The 21,893-nt window shown below is 41.0% G+C and overlaps 2 protein-coding genes across 2 annotated transcripts in view; both read left to right on the top strand.

Moving 5' to 3' along the window:
- LOC114494918 (butyrophilin-like protein 2) overlaps nt 1-13,133 on the top strand; it is a 173,633-nt gene extending 160,500 nt beyond the window's left edge. Inside the window, 3 exon segments of the mRNA XM_036023887.1 lie at nt 8,912-9,256; nt 10,922-11,203; nt 12,877-13,133. Of these exon segments, the coding sequence (XP_035879780.1) occupies nt 8,912-9,256; nt 10,922-11,203; nt 12,877-12,917 (668 nt within the window). The 3' untranslated portion in view covers nt 12,918-13,133.
- Nucleotides 13,134-13,681: 548 nt separating this feature from the next.
- On the top strand, nt 13,682-21,428 carry LOC114495686 (butyrophilin-like protein 2). The gene is made up of 6 exons (XM_028511062.2): nt 13,682-13,753; nt 13,909-13,927; nt 17,885-18,232; nt 19,259-19,540; nt 20,212-20,307; nt 20,871-21,428. The coding sequence occupies exons 1-6, from the start codon at nt 13,682-13,684 to the stop codon at nt 21,092-21,094; spliced, it is 1,041 nt and encodes a 346-aa protein (XP_028366863.2). The 3' UTR covers nt 21,095-21,428.
- Nucleotides 21,429-21,893: the final 465 nt, after the last annotated feature.

Raw genomic sequence — 21,893 nt, 5'->3', positions numbered from 1 at the left:
CCATAACAATATGCAAAGATGGGTACTAAGACTCCAGGCAGAGATCCCACACTGTGTGTCATCCAAATGATACACAATATGTGCAGCGGGTACAATATTTCCACAAATTTGGAAGTGAAAAAGTTCTGCACTTTCCTATTACTGCCCCCAATTTTAAGGTCAAGCACTATAATGTCTTACAGCAGAGAAGTTAATTTAGCTATTTCCAGATAAATTCATTGGCTTTCACAACAATAAATAACTTAAAATAAGCTCTTTCCCAGGGTTATTTCTAAGTCCCAAAGTAGGAAGTGGTGTATAGTTGGTGCGGAAATCTCTCATTCCCAGCATTGACTCCCACTGCGTGGCATGGTCACATAGTGCCCCCTGGTGGTCACTGTCCTTCCACAAACCTCTCTCCTCTTGCTGTATCATTCCCTGCCAACATTTAGGCAGCAAACTTGCATTCCAGTATTTGCAACTTCCCAGGCCTGCCTCTTCTTGTCCAGGTGACTTTTCCCTTTGCTGCTGCTCTTCAGCACAGTTGTGGAGCAGGAAGTCTGTGGGCACCAGTGCCATTTCAGAAACAGAAGTGAAAGGAGGTCTGTCCTCTCTACTCTGACTGAGAGAGAGACAGGGTGAAGAGACTCACCAACACTTTTGTCTTTCCTCTTCAAACCCCTCCTCACCCTCCACAGTGGGGAGGGTCTTTATCTACACTGAAAATGGAGGGGAAATTCTTATATTAAGAATAGCAACTGGGACTCTAGAGCTCCATCAAGATGGAGGCATACGGGAACACACTGGCCTCTTCACACAACCACAGCAAAAGTTAAGTACAATAAACTACAAAACAACTGCCACTCAGAATCATCAGAAACTCAAGCTGTATGGAAGTCCCACAACCAAGGAATTAAATAAGTCGCATTCTTTGAGAGGGGTAGGGAGGTGGTCCCACATCCACATGTGGTGGATAAAAATGGGAGGGATACATTGGGGTGAGGGACCCCAGCCCCTCACCAGACCAGTCAGCCCAGTGTTCCACTGCCAGGATGATAAGTTTTCATAACTTCTGCCTGTAAAAACCAGTGAGGGTTTGGGTGGTGGAAGAAACTGCAGGGTTCTCAGGTATCTCCTCTTAAAGGACCTGAAACGGACTTAGGACTTATACAGACTCACTTCCTCTGAGCTCCAGCACTGGGGAAGCGGCTGGAAGGGCACCAGTGGCATACGGGGAGAAGCTGAAGTGTCCAACATCAGGGCAAGTGTAGGGGGCAGCTTCCTCCTAGACAGGAGGCCAGGCTATGGCCATTGTCCATTTTATGAGCCCTCCCTCACACAGAGTCACAGAATGGTGGCAACATACCTGAGACTACATCAACTTGGTTCACATGGGTTGTCCTGCCCTGGTGATTACCTAAGTCTCTGCCACGTACAACTTATGGCTGCACTTTTTTACCATAGGTCATGCTACTAAGACAGGGAGTCAAAGCAGCTCTACCAATACACAGAAACAGACACAAGGAGGCTGTCAAAATTAGGAGAAAGAAATATGACCTAAATGAAAGAACAAAAGAAAACTCCAGGAAACAAACTAAACAAAATGGAGAAAAGCAATCTGTCTGACACAGAGTTCAAGTACTGGTTATTAGGATGCTCAAGGATCTCACTGGTAGTTCAATAGTATAAAAAAGACCCAGGCAGAAATGAAGGTTACACTAAGGGAATCAACAGTGCAGTGAATGAAACTGAGAATCAAATCAATGATTTGTAACATAAGGAAGAAAAAAAACATTCAATCAGAAGAACAAGAAGAAAAAGGAATCCAAGGAAATGAGGATAGGGTAAGGAGCCTCTGGGACAACTTCAAATGCATCAACATTTGAATCATAAGGTTGCTGGAAGGAGATGATAAAGAGCAAGAAACTGAAAACTTACTGGAAAAAATAATGAAAGAAAACTTCCCCAATTTGGTGAAGGAAGTAGACATACAAGTCCAGAAAGCACAGAGAGTCCCAAACAACATGGAAGTAAAGAGGACCACACCAAGACACATCATAAGTAAAGTACCAAAGGTTTAAAATAAAGAGAGAATCTTAAAAGCAGGAAGAGAAAAGTTCCAATAAGGGTGTTAGCTGATTTCTAAAAAACAACAACAACAACAACAACAACAACTTTGCAGGCTAGAAGGGACTGGCAAGAAGAATTCAAAATGATGAAAAACAAGGATTATTAAAAACAACCTAGATTACTCTACCCAGCAAAGCTATCATCTGGAATGGTAGGGCAAATAAAGTTCTTCCCAGAGAAGGTAAGGCTAAAGGAATTCATCATCACTAAGCCATTATTACATGATATGGTAAAGGGACTTATGTAAGAAAAAGATCAAAACTATGAACATTAAATGGCAATAAATTCACAACTATTAACAGCTGAATCTAAAAAGCAAAAATAAACTAAGCAAACAAACAGAACAGAAACAGAACCATAGGTATGGAGATTATTTGAAGGATTATCAGCTGGGAAAGTGAAGGGAGAGAATGGGGGAAAAGGTACAGGGATTAAAAAGTAAAAGTCTGTCGGTAAAGAATAGATATGTGGATGTTAAGAACAGTATAGGAAATGGAGTAGCCAAAGAACTTGTATGCATGACCCATGGACATGAAATAAGGGGGTATTGCAGGGGAGGTTGGGGGTACCTGGTGGAGGGGAAAAAGGGGAAAATTGGGACAACTGTAATAGCATAATCACTAAAGTACATTACAAAAAGAATAGCAACTTTCTATAATTACACTCTGATTCAATATGTTTTCTGATATTTAGCACTTATCAAAATGCAATTTTCCTTCTTATTTATTTATTTATTTATTTCGGTGCAGATGATCAAACAATGTCAATCGAACAATGTCTGCCCTGTTTATTTGGTGCAATGAAGTATAGCAGATAAAGTGGGAGAAAAGGAAATTATCCCCTTTAACAAGATTAATTTAAAATTTTTTAAATTGGTTTTGCTGAAACAGAATTTCACCTTTGAGATACTATTTGAATGCTGGTTTTAATAAAGGTTCTTCAAATTGTTGAAAAAAAGATAGAAAAAAATAGCAACCTCTAAAAAAGAATGAAATAACATTTCCTACAGCATGGATTGACCTAGAAGATATCATTCTAAGGAAATAAGTCAGACAGAGAAAGGTAAATGCATATGATTTCACTTCTTTGTGAAATCTAAAGAACAGAATAAACAAACAAACAAAACAGAAACAGACTCACATACAAAGAACAAACTGATGAGTATCAGAGGGGAGGAGAGTTGGGGGGCTGGATGATGAAAGGATTGAGAAGTACAAATTGGTAGTTACAGAATCGTCATGAGGAGGTAAAGCACAGCATAGGAAATATAGTCAGTAATATTGTATTAACTGTGTGGTGCCAGGTGGGTACTGGAAATATCAGGGGAATCACTGTGTAAATTATATAAATGTCTAACCACTATGCTGTGCACCTGAAACTAACAGAAAATAATATTACATGTCAACTGTAATTGAAAAAAAAAAGAGTAGCAACCTCAAGTTAGGCACCAAAATATGGGCTGATCATAACAGGGGAGGGGAAGAAACTTCAGGGTAAAACTCTTAATCACATCATCATGTTGCATATTCTTATAATTTACAGTGAAATGGACATCTAAAATTAAATTAAAAATTATTCTGGGAACTCTTGAATCCCTTGGAATACACCTACTAACCCCAGGGCCACTTGCACTGTGATTCAAGAAAAACTGACTTGGAGAATTTGAGGAAAAATCTAACCTAAACAAACCACATACATAAAATGTGCCTACAAACTCTATCGTTATAATTTTGTGCCCAAACAGTGTGTTGAGAGGTTTATTAAATTTCTTTGTCAATGTCTGAGGGTAATTCAACTCTTTATTATTCAGCAAAGGGAGATAAAGAACCCAAGTAAAAAGCAATAAACTAGCAAACAAGGGACCTTGGCCTGGGGCTGTGGTGCTGGAGAAGGTAATTCCCTTCCCTGGGCCTCTGTTCTCCCGTCAGTAAAATGAGAGGAGGGATCATTGCTATTCCATCTTGTTTCCAACTCTAAGCCCCATGGGCACCATATTCTGGGGACTTGGCCCCAGGTGGGGGATCCTTGCCACCTGGCAGGCAGAGGGAAGGGGAAGGCAGACCACCCGCAGGGGGTGCAGTGTAAGGACCTGACGGGCGTGGTGCAGAGCCTGCATCACATGAGGCCCAACTGATGTCCTGGTTCTGGGGAAGGGTGAGGAGTGCTAATGTCACTGTGGGTTCAAAGAAGTCATAACTAAACTCAGTCAAAGTCCACTTGTTGTCTGAGTTTCACTTTTCAGAGGATTTCAACTGGTGGGAGGATCATGCTATTTTGATTAGAATCTGATTTTCAGAACAGGCCTCAGGGCCTCGACTCCCCATCAGTGTAAGCGCGGCAGCACACACCCTCCCTCACCTGACCCAGAAGACCAGGGCTGCCTCCACCCCCTCTGGCTGTCCCTGACTTCTCATGCCAGCCTTATGGATGAAGAGTGCACCTGAACTCCAGTGAGGAGAACACCACCAGCCCAGTTTCCTCCTGAAGGACAGAGGGAGACAGGTGAGTGGTTTGCAGAGTCCCGGTGGAGGACACCACGGCAGGCGGGGAAGTAGAGGAAGATGAGGAAGTAGGACGTGTAGAGAGCGTGCATCCGGCTGGGAGACTGTCACTGTTGGAATGCCTCCCGCTTGTGTTCTGTGCCGCTACTCCCTTCACATTTTTCAAAGCGCTTATGTGAGTCTCACAATATTGCTGTGAAGCAAGTGAGGGGGGCACTCGACCAACACTCAGAAAACCAGGATCACACTGACCATTTTCCTACACGATGTGTGTTTGTATCTCTGAGATGCAGTTGACTTGTCTGTCGCATGGTGATGATACAGCTGGAAAAACATCAGGAATAATCATCTCCATCAGAGAAGAGATTCTTAGGACACAGAAGGAAACACATGGTCTCTGGCAACTCTTATTTTACTTTGCTTTCTCACTATAAAAATGTGTTGTTTAAACATGTGATGAGCTGTATATATTTTTTAAGTTAAATAGCTATGTAAACTTCAAACTTTGTGAACTGATTTAATCCTCACCTGTTAATTACTGGTTGTTTAGCATTTTAAGAATTTAAGTTTTAAGGTTTTGTGTATTTTTTGTTGTTGTTGTTTTGTCTGTTTGTTTTTTATAAAAAACCTCTAACAACACCTGACATGGTGATTTGTAATTTGCTTTTGCATGATATGAGGAGACCTTGGAATTCAGAATTGTGATTCACCTAATGCCTAAGTACAAGCTAATACTTATCACGGCAGCTTAACACTTGTACTTCACCCAGAAAGTTAAACGAAATGTGGCTTTTCCAAATTTGGTGGCACATATACGTGTTAGATCATATCTCCTTGTAATAGCAATGTTGACCATATTTAACATCAGTGGCAGTTCTGGAAGACTGATGGCCTACATTCAAATGGTAAAATAGAGATGCCAAAAAGCTTACAACTGTTTTTATTTAAAGTTACAATTTAATTCCAGTTATTTATGTATAAAAATGTGACAGATTTTCGGCACATGGACAGGTGATCTAGGGCAGCATTTTTTCCCGGCACTGCAGATGTTTTGGGCTGTCCAGGCTGCTATGCTTCGTGGGATGGTGAGCAACATCCCAGCTACCACCTGTTGATGTTTCCTCCCCCAGTGTGACCACCAAAACTGTCTGCAGACATTGCCAAATGTCCTTCAAGGTCAAAACCACCCTGTTCCCCATCAGGAACCCTGGGCCAGGCAGTGTTTCTCCCCTTTATACTTGTGCACAAATATCTGTCAACACCAGTGACAGTTAAGATGTATTTTCACAACTTTCTTCAAAGTCCCATTGATTTGGACAATTTTTGTTAGAATGCATTTGTAGGTTTCCCTGCTGCTTTAATGTAAAAGACCTAAAGCTACACAGACCTATAACCAGACCTATAAACTGGTTTGTAGCAAGTGTGGGTCCTTAGTTCACACAACCAGCCATGGTTCTTGGTGTCGGCTTGGCGGCCTCTCTTTGCTTTTACTCAGTGGAACAGAACTTTCTGCTTATCTCAAGGGCATCAAGGAGGCGTCAGCAATTTCCTTCAGTCTCAGAGGAAGTGACAGATATGTGGCAAAGTGCTCAGTCTCATTTTCATACAAATATGTTAGCGCTCTTTCAGATCTAGGCATTGTGACTGGGCTAATATAATTTTCCTTAGAGATATTTTGATAACAGTATGCATCATTAAAAAAAGCAAACACATTCATAATAGAGTAAAATAATCTGCTAACCCACGTGATTCAGGTGACTGTTGATTTCCCTGCTCTATAAAATCTTGCTGGCATTAGTTTCTGAGGAAAGAGAAGTAGCAAATGACTTACTGATGTGAAGCAAGTCTTTCTGTCAATTAGATACTTCACAAACCAGATAAAGTCTTAGACTTTTTTCATTCTGAACTCTTTAGTTTCCAAACAAAAGCTAGTGCTCTGTTTTTTTCCTGGAAGCTTTAAAACATTTCAGCTATGAAAAAGTATTTCTGCAATGTGGGTACAGTGGGCCTGTTGGGTTTGCCAGTCTCTGCAGGTTGGGCTATTTCTTTTATTTATTCCTATGTGTCTTCAAGACAATCCTGAAAGGCCATTTAGGGTTACTTCCTTGGCCATGTCCTTGTGCAGCACCATTTCCACTACTCTTTCCTTCCTTTCCAAGGTGCCCCTGTGCCCCTGGCTTCCCCCCACTGAGGAGGGCCTCCTGGCTGCAGCGTGGGGGTCAGAGCCTTCCTGCTCCTTCCTCTGCATCTAGGAAGCTCCAGTGACAAAGGAATTTGAATGAGGTGCTGGGAGGAGAGTGAGAAAAAAATATTTGACCCCTGGTTTATGTCTTCACGTTCCGAATAGATGAAACTAGGAGATTTTTTAAAAATGTAAATATTATTGTCCCTTTAGCCTGGGAAAGCTTTTGTTTCAATCAGAAATCTTCCTTCAGGCCTAAACATAGCTTAAAGGGCCACACATTGGCTAAAGGGTCAGAAATGATCAATGACATGAGAAATGGAGCCAAGCCCATTTTACTGTTTGCTTGTGGAGGGGTCAATGTTGATTCCTCGTTATGACTACATCATCACTGGGAGCCACAGAACGTGCGGTCAGTGTGTCAGTATTGCAGTCTCACTCAGGTACGGCCATGTTTTCTCTTGCGTTTACTCCAGGGAGGATGGTGGACTTTCCAGGATACAGCCTGTCTGGTGCGGTGGCCTCCTTCTTCTTCATACTGCTCACCATGAAGCAGCCAGGTAGGATGCCCTCCCCTGCTCCACACTAAACCCAAGTGTCCTGGAGACCCAGTCTGGATGCAGAGGTTTAATTCAAAAGGGGTAGTATACTATTAAGAGTGGGGACTAGGAGCTAAAACATCTGTGTTCCAAAAAGAGGCCCTCCACTTCCAGCTGTGTTACCTTTGAACAGCCACCTGAGTAACTTCTGCTTTAGTGTCCTGATCTTTATAATAAAAATAACAACATACCTACATCTCATAGGTGAGCGTGAGCTTTAAGAGTAAATGAGTCTGTACATGGAAAACACTTGAATCCACCTGGAATGTGTTAGAGCATTCATTAATTCTCTAGTTTCTGTGCAGGACAGTACTTTGGAGGCTACAAAAATGCTTTATACCATAAATTGAATAGCATAAAACACTTGGAAATAAAACACTAGAAGGAGAGACTTCCAGTAAGTGGGTTTGGAAATCTTAGTAGCTGAATTTTGTTGGTCAAAATATTGTACTTTGAAAAAGGATTATGAAAATTCAGTGTCAGTGGGTAATATCTGAGCTCCCCTCCCACACACACCAAATGCAGTGTGTCACAGTGGGAAACACACAGGACAGGACATCAGAAGGCTGGGGTTCAAGACAGGGCGCATCAGGAAGTATGTGACAGGGTGTGGCTCCCTCCCCTCTGGGGGGTGCATCTCCTTCACCTATGAAAGCAGTCAGCCAGATGGTACGACCAGCTCTAGCTCCATATTCAGGCTCCATCAGTGAAGAACGGAAGCAGACTCTACTTGAGTTCTACAGCAAATTTTTGAACAGCATCTCTTGATATTGAACAACAACTAAGCAAGGTGAGGTTCTTTCTGAGGAGGACTGGATCTCCACAAAATCCTTACAGCATGTTAGGCTGAAAAAGACATACTATACATGGCATATAAAATTATTAAACATAATAACAAACAGAATTATTAAATATCTTTTCAATTTGCAGATAATAATAAAGAAGTCAGACAAGACTCAATATCTGATTAAAAGGCTCAAACTCCCTAGACAAATCATTTCCCTTAATCTGCCAGAAATTGTCCCTGTAAAACCTGCCTTGTACAATGGCCCCAGTGACAGGAGTCCTGCTTACTGCAAGCCAAAAAAAAAAAAAAAAAGGGAGAGCAAGAGCAACCCTGAAAAGTTGAAAAACCTATTGAATACATGTATTGCCTAAATTGTAAGAAAGTAATTGCAATGTCAGTCATTAACAATGTAAAGAGAAATCACTAAAATAAATCATTAATGAAGCTCCCAATTAAAACATGAGTTTACACATTAATCTGAGAATAAAAACAGCCCAGAAATGATAGTTTTAGTATCTTAAAGATGAAGAAATTGAGATTCAAAATCCCCAGATCCACAGCTGGTGACAGATTTGGCACAGGCACTCACATTTTTAAGCTGTGTGTTATTTTCAGTACAGAAAACCATCTCTGTAACAGCGAAATATGCGAGTCACCAGGTTGGGCCATCCAAAGCAAGCTTGTTAATCTTCCAGTTGGCCTTTCCTGGTTCCTCCTTTTCACTGTTTTGTAGATGACTTGAGGGTGATTGGTCCTGCTCAACCCATCGTGGCCAGGGTAGGGGAAGACGCCCTACTAACATGTCAGCTCCTCCCCAAGAGGACCACAGTGAACATGGAGGTGAGGTGGTACCGTTTGGAGCCCAGTGTACAAATAGCACATCGGGTCGGAGCTGAGGTGACTGAGATGCAGACGGAGGACCACAGGAGCCGAGTGCAGTGGGTAGAGGACGACTTTGCTGAGGGAACTGTGGCTCTGAAGATGCACAATATCCAACCATCTGATGATGGGCAATACTGGTGCCATTTCCAAGAGGAAAACTATCGTGGAGAAACCAGCTTGATGCTCAAAGTAGCAGGTGAATATCTGGGAAAAGACATGGGGTGTTGGAGGGAGAAGTCTATTAATTTGTGATGTTTATTGCCAGTTAAAGAACTCCCTTTAATCATCAAGACAATTCCTAATGCCCAGTTGTCCAGCCTGATTCATCTGAGAGCAAGTAGTTCTGAAATCTCTAAAGCTCACATAAGCAATATTCCTAAATTTAACTTACATGGTTTTGACTATTCTTGACAATTATTTTTAATCCATGACATGTCATCATTAGCAATTTTGCTGAGACATGAATTGTGCCACACAGGCTGATGTGTAAGGGCAAGTCCATTACTGAGTGAGTCTAGCTGACTGCCCCGCGTCCGTGTTGCAGTGGAATTGGTTGTTCTCCACCCAACATCAAATGAGCAGTAACTGAGATGTGAACACTTGTTTCTTGTATAATTCCTCCAGTCAGAAAGCTAGGGATGGGACTGAAGTGGTTAAGAACTTTGTGCTTTTATGGAGATTATCATATACTGTGTTCAATGAGTTGGGGACTCACTGTGAATGTCAGGTTCTGCATGTGGTTTTGTATCAGCAAAGCAGGAAGGAGTCAGGAAGAAAGGGATTTCTGAAGAAAGGATGTATCTTAAATAAGAACAAATATCTGAAAAGTATAAATGATCAAAGGGTTTCCTGGCAGGAATAACTCCTCCAGACGCTAAAGAGAAGATCAGGTGAATCCATTTACCTAATCAGGCAGACAGTTCTGTGGAGACAAAGCAGAATCGTGCTGCTACTGCTTCCTTTTTACTTCTCCATGAGGCTATTTCCTAATACTTAAAAAAACACTTATACTATTGTTATTATGTTCAAGATGATTTAAGATGGAAGAAGGGATCCATGTGTTCCTGAGACTTGGAGTGAAGGGGGTGGGGCACATACTAAGGCATTCCACTGTCAGGGACATTTGAAAATAAGCCACACATTTTCCAAGGCTCTCGTGGAAGGAGCAATAGAGACAGAATTACTGCTATATTTTAGGGAAAATATAGCCTCCTTTGTTTAGGTTTGAGAGTTGTGTTGATGAGAAAGAACATTATATAAAAACTAGAATTTCTCAAAAACATTTTTTCCATTGAGTGGAATATTTAGATACAGGAACTCCTCATGGACCTTCTCATTTTACACACCTCAGGTATTCAGTAGCATCCCAAGATCACAACCACCGACAAAGAGAATGGAAAGAATAGTCCCCATGGAAGTGATGTCTGACTTTGTACTAAATATTCTATTCAAATTGGAGTCAAGATATCATTCAAAATGCCAGGCAAAGTGCCTTACACAATAATATTAAGATGAAAAAGGCAGAGTTTGTGGCATGTGTGGGTTCATGAGTAAATTATAACACATCTTTGTTTACAGTACTAGAGACATAAGCCACATGTCAAATGTCCTTTTTCCTTATTCTCCTGTCTGGATCCAAAGAAAAATATTGCTCATATGCTAAAATGTAAAGATCCAGACTCAGGAACAATTGCAGTGTATGGGAGCTCCAATTTGAATGGAAAGAAGACTTGGCATGGTCTTTGCTCCCCAGATCCCTCAACCTCTCCTCTCTCCTCAGAGCAATGGCACTGGGATCTCAGGCTCTATGATGTGTGCCTCCGCAGGCTCTGAAGCCCAGGGCTATGTCCTCCCTCCACAGGTCTGGGGTCTGCCCCTCACATCCACATGGTGGGCTCTGAGGAAGGTGAAATCCAGCTTGTCTGCACTGCAGAAGGCTGGTTCCCAGAGCCCCAGGTTTATTGGGAAGACGTGAAGGGAGAGAAGCTGCTGACTTTCTCTGAGCATCACATCCAAGATGAAGATGGCTTGTTCTATGTGGAAGACACGCTCATGGTCAGGAATGCCTCTGCAGAAACCGTGTCCTGCTTCATCCACAACCCTGTCCTCACTGAGGAGAAGGGCTCAGTCATCTCCATCCCAGGTCAGTGCTCTCCCTGTAGGACCAAGATGCTCAGAGTAGCAGGAGGGGTCCAGGGACGGTTCCATAACACCTAATATTTTCTTAACCAAGAAAATTATCTAACATTTAGTACTGTGTATTAAAAACTATAAAACATTTACAAATGAAAATATATACACTGTATTTTGACTAAATAGCTATTGATAATAGTATTGTAATTATTTCCAAGTTCAAGATCTTCTTTACTCACAAATGTGCATGACATTGTAAATGAAATAAAACTACATTCTTTCAAGCCCTGGCTGGCATAGCTCAGTGGATTGAGCACGGGCTGGGAACCACAGTGTCCCAGGTTCGATTCCCAGCCAAGGGTACATTCCTGGGTTGCAGGCCATAACCCCCAGCAACCGCACATTGATGTCTCTCTCTCTCTCTCTCTCTCTCCCTTCCCTCCCTAGAAATAAATAAATAAAATCTTTAAAAAAAAAAAAAAACTACATTCTTTCAAACAATGCAATTAAAAAATGGGCCAAAGACCTGAACAGACACTTCTCCAAGGAGGACATACAGAGGGCTCAGAGACATATGAAAGGATGCTCAGCATCACTAGCCATCAAAGAGATGAAAATTAAGACCACAATGAGATCCCACTACACACTCATCAGAATGGCCATCATAAACAAATAAACAAGTAAACAAACAAGTGCTGGAGAGGTTGTATAGAAAACAGGACCTTAGTACACTGTTGGTGGGAATGCAGACTGGTGCAGCCACTGTGGAAAACAGTATGGAATTTCCTCTAAAAACTAAAAATGGAATTGCCTTTTGACCCAGAAATTCTACTGTTGGGATTATACCCTAAGAATCATGAAACACCAATTCAAAACGACCTATGCACCCCAATGCTCATAGCAGCACAATTTACAATAGCCAAGTGCTAGAAGCAACCTAAGTGCCCATCAGTAAATGAATGGATCAAAAAACTATGGTACATTTATACAATGGAATACTGCACAGCAGAAAGAAAGAGGAGCTCCCACCCTTCATGACAGCATGGATGGAACCGGAGAGCATTATTTTAAGTGCAGTTAGTCAGGCAGTGACAGACAAATACCATATGATCTCACCTATAAGTAGAACCTAACCAACAAACCAAATAAGCAAGCAAAATACAACCAGAGACACTGAAATAAAGAACAAACTGACAGTAACCAGAGAGGATGGGGGAGGGGAAAGGTCATCAATGAACATGTATAAAGGACCCATGAACAAAGCCAAAGAGGATTGGGATTGAGGGTGGGAGGTGGGGGGCAGTGGGGTGGGGGAAGTGGTGGGGGGAGAGTGGATACAACTATACTTGAACATCAATAAAAAAATAAAAAAAGAGTTTTTACAAAAATAAAATCATATCATTTACTGTATTAAAAAAAGAAACGAGTCTTTTGCTCAGTCTATTCAGCCACTTATGCTTTCGTACAGAGAAATATTTGTACCGAAGAAATGCAAGTACAGCTTATTACATGACTACTATTGTCCAAGTTCCATGAATTTTTTGATTTACATTGTTATTTTTATTTAAATTATTTTGTTGTTCAATTACAGTTGTCTGTATTTTCTCCCCACCCCTCCCCCCAACCTACCTCCTTCCCTTGCTTCTACCCTTCCCCTTGGTTTTGTCCATGTGTCCTTTATAGTAGCTCCTGTTCCACAAATATATGAGGAGAACAGCTCTTGAGGAATTAACTGGGAGTCCTCAATCTGCCTTCCATTTGAGAACACTGAAAAAACATGTTTGAACACACTCAAGTTTAATTTGTCCCAAGTCGGATCTGGGAAACTTTATAGCTGGGCATATAATTACTAAATAATAACTATTCTCATCATGTAAATAACATCTGTGACTTAAGAGATAATAAACCATGTTGTTTCAAAAGACAAAAATACATAAATAAATAAATAAACTACATTCTTTCAACTAAAATGCTTTCTTATGTGGTATTGTACTGACTACTTCTGGGAAGCTATCACATAAAGAAAACCAAAGATGGAGACAACTATTTACAGAATAGGATCCTAATTATTTTATTGATAAATAGCAACAAAATCAACAGCCAAAACAATCCAATACGACAGTGGAGTGTTAAGTGTTTTATGTTACTATTATTATAGCATTAATGAAAAATGTATTTTCAAAAAAATTTTAATAGTTGAAAAATCCTCATGATGAAGTATTTAGTGATAAAGATTATAACTATCTATCTATGTATAAATAGACATTTCCAATCATGTAAAGATTTTTTTTTGACACCATGGACATTTAGATATAAGGATATAAGACAATAGTTATTATAAATGGATATCAAAAAATTGAAATAAATGTTGTATGTTAATGTTAAAATGAGCCACACACATACATGTTTCATTTCTCAGTTTGGAATTATAGGTGATAATTGTCAATGTCCATGTATTTTATACTTTCCATATATTTATGAAAAGAATATGTATTATGAGGTGGTAGAACTGAGAGCATTTTTGTTGTGCAGGGAAAAGGAAAAACAGCTGAACCACCAGGTGGGAAAGAATATTTTTCTATGTTTAATTTCTTTTTTATTTGTCCAGATTTCCAATAAAAGAGAAGACTTGCTTTTATTTTTGTGAGATATTTTACTCCTTTCCCTTAGAACAAATTGCTTACCTAACATGTTATTCTCATTCTTTTTCCAGAGAAACTCCAGAACGAGCTCGGTAAGCAGGCGTACTGCACAGAGGTGGGTCAGCCTCTGTGCTTCCTGGAGGGAGACAGGCTCCCAGGCAAAGCTGCTCAGCTGCTGAGGCACCATGTGATCCCCATGAGAACTTGAGACATGACTCTCCCAAGTCCCATCTTCACTTAGTACCAGAGGGGACTGGCAAAGTGCAGGTCTCCACAGCCTCCTTTAGGCACATTTGTGTTCTTTCACCTGTCAGTTTCAGTGTTTATGGGAACCCAAGTGAGCCTCAGATGGACACCTGCAAGGGGCAGAGACACGATCTCTGCTTGTTGGGCAGGAGGAAGAGGGGCCGTCTTGGGAGCGTGTAGAGATGACACAGGACAGCTGGTGGGGCAGTCGCTAGTGTGAGTGAGGGCAGTGTCATCATGACAATTGGAGGCCACCACTTCCACACCCTGGCTCTGCTGTGGTTTCTGCACCTGCTCCTCGCCCAGGTGCTCTAACCTCCTCACTGTTGGGAGGATGCTTTCCCAGATCAGCCTAGGACCCTGTGCTGCCTGGGCTGACGATTTTCTGTTTTTGATTGTTTGTTTTAGTTTTTCCCTTTTTCTTAGTAGTTGTACTGCAGGTATTTTACTGTACCTAAGATAAGTGGTTTAAAAAATAACCAGTTCATATTTGAACCTCTTTCGGTTTCTCCTTCACCTCCTCTCCATCTTCCTTCTTTCTGTGAGCTTTCCCCCAGCCCATGACCACCAGCCTGCACCCTGCCCACATGCAGATCACTTATTTTCTCTTCCACCAACACCCCACTGTCCCTCAAGTTACCTGTTACAGGAGTGTGTGTGCATGTGCACCTGTGTGTACTTTAGATGACCTTAAGTACTCTTCCTTTCCTAATTTGAGGAAAATTAGGGTGGTAAACACTCCTCAATCAATACCTTCCAGAATCTGATGTGACACTTTTGACCCTATTGGGCCATAAAAATAAAAGAACGGCTCTCAGGAAGTTCAAAGGTAACTCCACAATCGGAGGAGAGCTGCACACCTGTGAGCCTTCCCTTCCAAGTTGGATCCCTTTCTGCCTGGGGCAACATCTGCTCATTATCAGACAGAAATCTTAACCAGCAAAGCTGGTTCATTCCAGATCAGACAGCCAAGCCAGTGTTCGGGCAGGCTGGCACATGCTTCTGTCCTTCAGAAAGATTGCAGGTGAAGAGTCACTCCTCTGAGTTATCTGAACCAACTTGACATGTTCACTGGAGCCCCAGCACACAAAATACAACCCAGTGGCATGCTGTTCCTAGGCTGCGCTCATCTTCTGGGACACGCTAAAACTAGATGTGCAGAGGGAGCTTCCCTAAACTCCCTGTCAGCTGGGGGTCAGAGGGCTGTGCCCTCAGGTGCTCTGAGGGTGTGCTGCTGACTGAGGAGGCAGGAGCTTCTCAGCCGCCTCCGTGTTCCTCTCCGGAATGAGAGCTCAGAGGCAAAGGGCTGCTGGCAAACTGAGCTCTCTCTGGAAGTCCTGAGACAGAAATCCCTGTCCTTGCTCTGGCAAATAATGTTGTTGGTTTAGAAAAATAATGACTAGTTATTTGACATATTAATTATATGTCAAGCACCATGCTCAGTGCTTTACAGGAATTTTTTCTTATGATAATTATAAAGGTTAATAGATTTATCCTCATTTTACTGTTGGGAAACAATCTTAGAGACATATGCATCTTGCCAAAAACCACCAAGAAATTATGATATTTGCTTTCTAACCTATGTCTGACTTACCAGTGCAAGTTCTTAATATTTTATGAGTGATTTAACTAAAGCATTGGTCCCTATTTTTCTCATCTTTAAAATGAACATATTGAATTTAATCTTTAATGTGTCAGATTCTAAAAGTGTTGGCATGATATAACATAACATAATATAACATAGTATAGTATAATATAGTATAGTATAATTTAGCTTGGGGAATAAGATAGCCCACTTAATCAAATATGCTGATTGGATGAGGATTATATATTATGATGATGAAGTTATTAGATTTCACAGAATTAGTGTACAGGTCGGTATACTTCGCAGTCCAGAAAAGATTAAACTTTCCAGTGGATGTTCAGGAGGCATTTCAGAAGCGTACATCCAATGCTCAGATGTGAGCACAAACTGTGTGTGAGTCTGTGTACAAAACCCTACAGAAAAGATTATGTAGGGCTGTTCTCAAAGAGCTCTTGTTCTAGTAAAACATTGGTTATTAACAAAGAGGACTGTAGGACTTTCCCCAGTACTTTAAACTTTATTTTCTCTTGAATTCTGGAAAAACAGGAGTTTCCTGTGTCTATAACACACCTAGTTAATTAAATCTCAAAAATTTATTTTGCTTTCTTTAGTTTCTATCAAAATCCATTGTAACTCTTAATTGACCTGTGCCTGGCAGGGTAATGGGTTTGGTACATACCATGGGTCATGGACAGGGGGAGCAATCCTCGCATGGGTAACAGAGATGAGGAAACAGTATGTTTTGCCAAGTAATTTACTGTAAGACACATGGATGGAGAAATGGCAGCAAACTAAACCCTAGATTACTCTTTCTTTTAAAAATTACAAAGCATAGTTGGTATACAATCTTATACTGGTTATATGAGTTTCAGGTGTACAATACAGTGATTCGACACTTTTATACCTTACAATGTGTTCACTTCACTATTTCTAGTAATTATTTGTTCATTTTTCTGTCTATTACATTCATTTTTAGATTTTAACAGATACATATGGAATAGAGGTAGTATTGTTTTAGGTAAAATTGAAGGACAAAACAAACAAAATGCTAGAAATCATTGGAAGTGAAATTTTAGGTAGAATAGAAGGAAATAATCTGAAAATTAGAATTGTGTTAACAGCAAATTTTCCTGTGAGAAGTACCTAACAAATTTTAAATGATTACATAATGAAGTCATTTTTGCCTTTGGTTACTGACCCCCATTCAGATAATATGCAAATTTATACCTGTATTTTTATTCTAAGTGATCATCAGTATAAGCATTCTGACCATTTGGTAGAAAAAGATAACTCTCAATTTAGAATAGAATAAATTGGGCATGGCCTGTGGCCATGGGGAACTAGAGATGTAACAGAGGTTGGATCCAGTAAAGTCGTCAGACAAATTTTTCCACTCTCCACAGTGGGAAGAACAGACTCTGTTTGTGTATTCATCAGTGTGTTGCATTCTGTACCTTTCCAACCTCCGCAATTCTTGATCTTATTTTTCATAAATCATCTGGGGACATTGAACTTGGTGTGTGTTTAGAGCCCCATGCTTGTGGGACCTTGGGCAAGTGAAAAGTGATGGCTGGATCTGACCTATCAGGTATTATAAAATCAAACCAGGGAAAAATTCTTCACATTTCATTACTAAACATACACAGAAACTCATTTTCATCACCTCTCCATCATCAAGGCAGAGGGTGGGATTTTCTCCAATGCCCTCAGGTCTCAGTCTGCATACCTCTGTTCACACTACATGGTCATCCAAGAGCTTTCTATAGATTATTTTGTTTAACTCCAGAACAACCTTAAGATTTTGGTAGTGATATATTTGTTTTATAGTTTAAGAAACTGAGGCATACACTGGTAAGAGTTGCTTAATGCCATACATATTTTAAGTGATGAAGTATTATTTTTATTCTAAGAATTTTAATTAAAAAATTTCTTTATTGGGCTGTAATCTGAATACATTGTAGTCAGGGGCAGGTGAGGGTTCTGCTACTGATTTTTTTAGGTTGACACACATGAGAAAATGGTTTTGCCTTGAGCAAGGACAGCCCCTGTCCTGACTGCACCAAACTTATCGCTTTCCAAAGGATGGCTGGGAGCTTTGAGCTCCCCCTGGATTCTGGTGGGTTGTAAATCCCACTTGAGATGTTCTTGCTGATAACAAACAGTATTTGCTCCATTCTGAGTCTTTCCTTGTGTTTTGTCTGCTATGTTTATTTAACAGCTTCCTTAAAAGTGATTGGACCTTCCGAGCCCCTTCTTGTCAGAGTGGGGGAAGACATACAATTAACCTGTTCCCTGTCCCCCAAGGCTAGTGCACACAGCATGGAGGTGAGGTGGGTCCGATCCCACCGATATCCTGCTGTTTATGTGTATGTGGACGGGGACCACGTGTCTAAAGAGCAGATGGCAGAATACAGAGGGAGGACAGTGTTGGTGACTGACGCTCTCAGCGAGGGAAGACTGACCCTGCACATACACAATGCCAGCACTTCCGATGATGGGCAGTACCGGTGCCTTTTCGAAAAAGATGGTGTCTACCAGGAGAGCAGTTTGGATCTGAAGGTAGTAGGTAAGGATTCCAGATACATGTTTTGGATTCTACTGCTTTGACATGTTAGTTCTGGAAAATCTTCCTGGCATCTGATATTTTTTTAATGTTCATTCATTCATCAAATTTATATTAAACCCTCTGATGTGCAGTAACTGCCATAGATACTTAAAGTCCACAAGCTCAAATAAATCAGGTTTAATTTTTGGGTACAGAATTTGTGCCCTTCCCAGGGCACTATATCCATAGTGGCCACCCATTTCATGAAATAATGAGAATTTTACTCTATAACTTTACATAAGACTCACTGTTTCACAGAATGTTATGAAAACTCTGGGAAATATGTAGTTACTAGGAAGTGTGATGTTTTGAAAACTAAACTAGATCCACATATAAACGAAAATAATAAATACAGAATTGGCAGGATGGAAGAGGAAAAACAAAATTGTTCCCTCCCTCATATTTTGCCACTGTCTATATTTGTGAATGAAAGTTGATTTTCCAAGGCTAGCAAATGCTATCAAAGACATAGACCAACATCTTGGATACTCCACTTGGCTCTCTCATTGATTTGTGTGTAAATTAATAAATACGTTTAGGTAATAGCCATAGGAGCACATGTGGAGAAGTTAGATGGACACCGTCATTTTCTGCCTTTGGACATATATATAAGATTTTGATCCTGGAGACTATTCCCTAATTCACTTACTTCCTGGCCATATGACTTATGCCTTACTCAAAATCATTTTGTTCTCAGGTAGAGAAGAAAAAAAGATTAGATTTGAAAGTTGTTGTATCCCTTAATCTGTCCCAAGATAGTTTTAGAAATACCAAAAAAAAAAAAAAAAAAAGGCCATAGAGAAAAAGCAACCCAATAAAACAAAACAAAATCCCCTCTAGCTAGTCTCATCCCTAAGTGGGGTGTAATTGCCCCATATGCCTCACTCTATCCACAAACCTCCAAATCACCCTTTCCTCGGTGACTTCACTGACCAAATTGCCACTTGCAGAGACTGGAGGTTTTGTGTCTTGATCTCTCTTCCCCAGGTCTGGGTTCTTCCCCGCACATCACCATGGGGGGAACACAGGATGGACAAAGGCAGCTGAGATGCAGCTCAGAAGGGTGGTTCCCACAGCCCCGTGTGCAGTGGAGGGACGCGGAAGGAAAGACAGTTCCATCATCTTCGGAGGTCCTGACTCCAGACAGCCGCGGGCTCTTCCACGTGGAGGCATTTCTGTTGGTCGCAGACAGCTCTGCTGTGAACGTGACCTGCTCTGTCAGCAACCCCCTTCTTGGAGAGGAGAAAGTGGCGACTTTTTCTTCCTCAGGTTGGTGACTCATGTGTGCCTCTCAGCTTTGGGAAATGAATATGAAGACCAACCCAGACTTTTTGTTTTACTCGTGGTGGATTTTCTTTTGGATTAAAAACTAATTGTCCTTACCACCACCTTCACGACTGTAGACTGGATAACCTTATCCTTTGCCACCCTCTCCAGTGACTGTTGTAATAGAACTGAAAAAGAAAGAGAAATGTGTGTGAATGTGTGTGAGTATGTATTTTTGGTGTGAGTGTGTGCTTGTGTGTGTGTATGAATGTGAGTTGTGCATGTGTACATGTGTGTGACTGTGTGAGTGTGTGTGTGTGTGTGTGTGCATGTCAGTGTGAGAGTGGGTGTGACTACATGAGTGTGTGTGACTACATGAGTGTGAGTATGTGTGGATCACTGTATGAATATGTTTGTGTGTGTAGCTGTGTGAGTATGTATGTTTGGGTATGTGAGTGTGTGAGTGTGTCTGACTGCAAGGAGCAAACAATAAAGTTAACATAAACTTCAAAGATCTCCTCAGCTCCCACAGAGCAGGGAGAAACAGACCAACTTCCTCCCTGAGGCCAGGTTCTCATCCTCCTCTCCAGGTCAGGAGTTGTTCAGATACAATGGATTAACTTGGCATTTTCCTAGTTTCATAATTTAATGGGATTTGGGGGTTCTCATTTTAGATTCCAAGATGACCTTTTCATGGATGATACCGCTTATTTTTGGATTGTTTCTTCTGGTGGCTGTAGGCCTGATAAAGAAAAGGAGCTGTAGAAATGGTAACTGAGGTAAATGGAGACTGTGGAACACACTTTGCAGTGGGAACCCCACTGTGCGCTTCCCTCAGAAGTCACATGTGGCAGTCATTCCCTGAACATTCAATAACTCATGTAACATGAGAGTCTATGACTTACATTCCTGTAATCAGGATCAGTGCCAATGTTTACAGTGATAATAGAAGCAAATGGATTAAAAGACAATAATTTGATCCCCTAGTGCACATTCCCAAGTGATCTAGTTAAGGGAGAGGATGAAAAAAAGTAGAGTATCCATCCTTGCTTTCAAGGCTGTGAGCTGAGACATTGTGATTCTGCTGGCGCGAAGATTTCCCTGAAATCTGCAACTCTATGGTGACTCACTTGCTGGTGATAAAGGACTTCTTGGGTATTGACAGAAATGGCTGTTTTCTGTGTCTCAAAAAGTTCTTTCACTTTAAATACCTTATGTCACTGTAACAATGTTTGCCTGTTTAGATATTAATTTCATGACATGAAATTAATTATGTATTTTTAATACTTCCATAATATTGCTTATTATCAGAATGGATTTTCTTTATTGACAGTGAATGTGACGCTGGATCCAAACACAGCTCCCCAAGAACTGATCCTTTCTGAAGGGAAGAAGCATGAGACCTACAGACTGTCATGCAACCAGACATCCATGGAGATGAGTCCGCCTGCTCCATGCTCCGGGCTAGGGGGCTCACATCAGGGAGGTGGTAGTGGGAGGGGGAGACTGAGGACAGGACAGGGTGGGTTCTGGCTAAGGCAAAGGACAATGTCATGAGTCATCTCTGTGTGACTGCAGAACAAGTTCGGGCAATGGGTGTGTATGGACATGAGTACTGGGTGATTACCCCTTCTCCGATCCTCCTCTCTGAAGATGGCTTCAGGATGGGTCAGAATCCCCCTGGACTATATGTTTGGACTTCTCTTGTTTTATAACATGACCAAGTGCCCTATCCTCACCTTGTCCCCCAGTTTTCTTCTCTGAAATTCTACACCTTCTCTTCATTCTTTGGTCCCCTAATGTAGTTTCTTCTGACATCATTCCCTTGGATTCTGGACACCAGGATTAGATTCCAAATCCCAGCTTGATTCTCCTTTTACCTTGAAAGGGGAGTCATGAGATCATTAGGTAAGCACATCAATGGTGCTTTACACTCATTCTCATTTCAGATCTGACCTGGTGACTGATCCCTTCAGAAAGCTAGTCTATCCCAAGTTCTCTGATATTCTGCCTACTGATCACAATCTGATATATGATGACCAAAAACCCTTAGAAAACCCAATGGAGAATGCAACTTAGCCTAGAGAAGGACATGCAAGGAATGATGAAGTGCTTGATTGGTTTCTTTAAAAAGGTGACAATGTATTATCCAAGTAGGATGGAGAAAATGATAAATACATTTTTAAAAGAGTAAGAGAAAATATAGCTGAATTAACAGACAAAAACCTATCCCTAAAATATAATCTAGAAAATCATATGAAGTGTGGAATCCCTGCTCCAGACTTTTTCAGAAAGTTAATAGAAAATGTGGAGGAGAGACAATTCTTAGAAATTCTGGTCCAAGAGAAAATGTCAT

Source organism: Phyllostomus discolor, chromosome 4, assembly GCF_004126475.2.
Source record: "Phyllostomus discolor isolate MPI-MPIP mPhyDis1 chromosome 4, mPhyDis1.pri.v3, whole genome shotgun sequence".
Classification (NCBI taxonomy): Eukaryota; Metazoa; Chordata; class Mammalia; order Chiroptera; family Phyllostomidae; genus Phyllostomus; species Phyllostomus discolor.
Note: the sequence above shows the minus strand (reverse complement) of the source record. Positions and strands in the feature narration are given on the sequence as shown.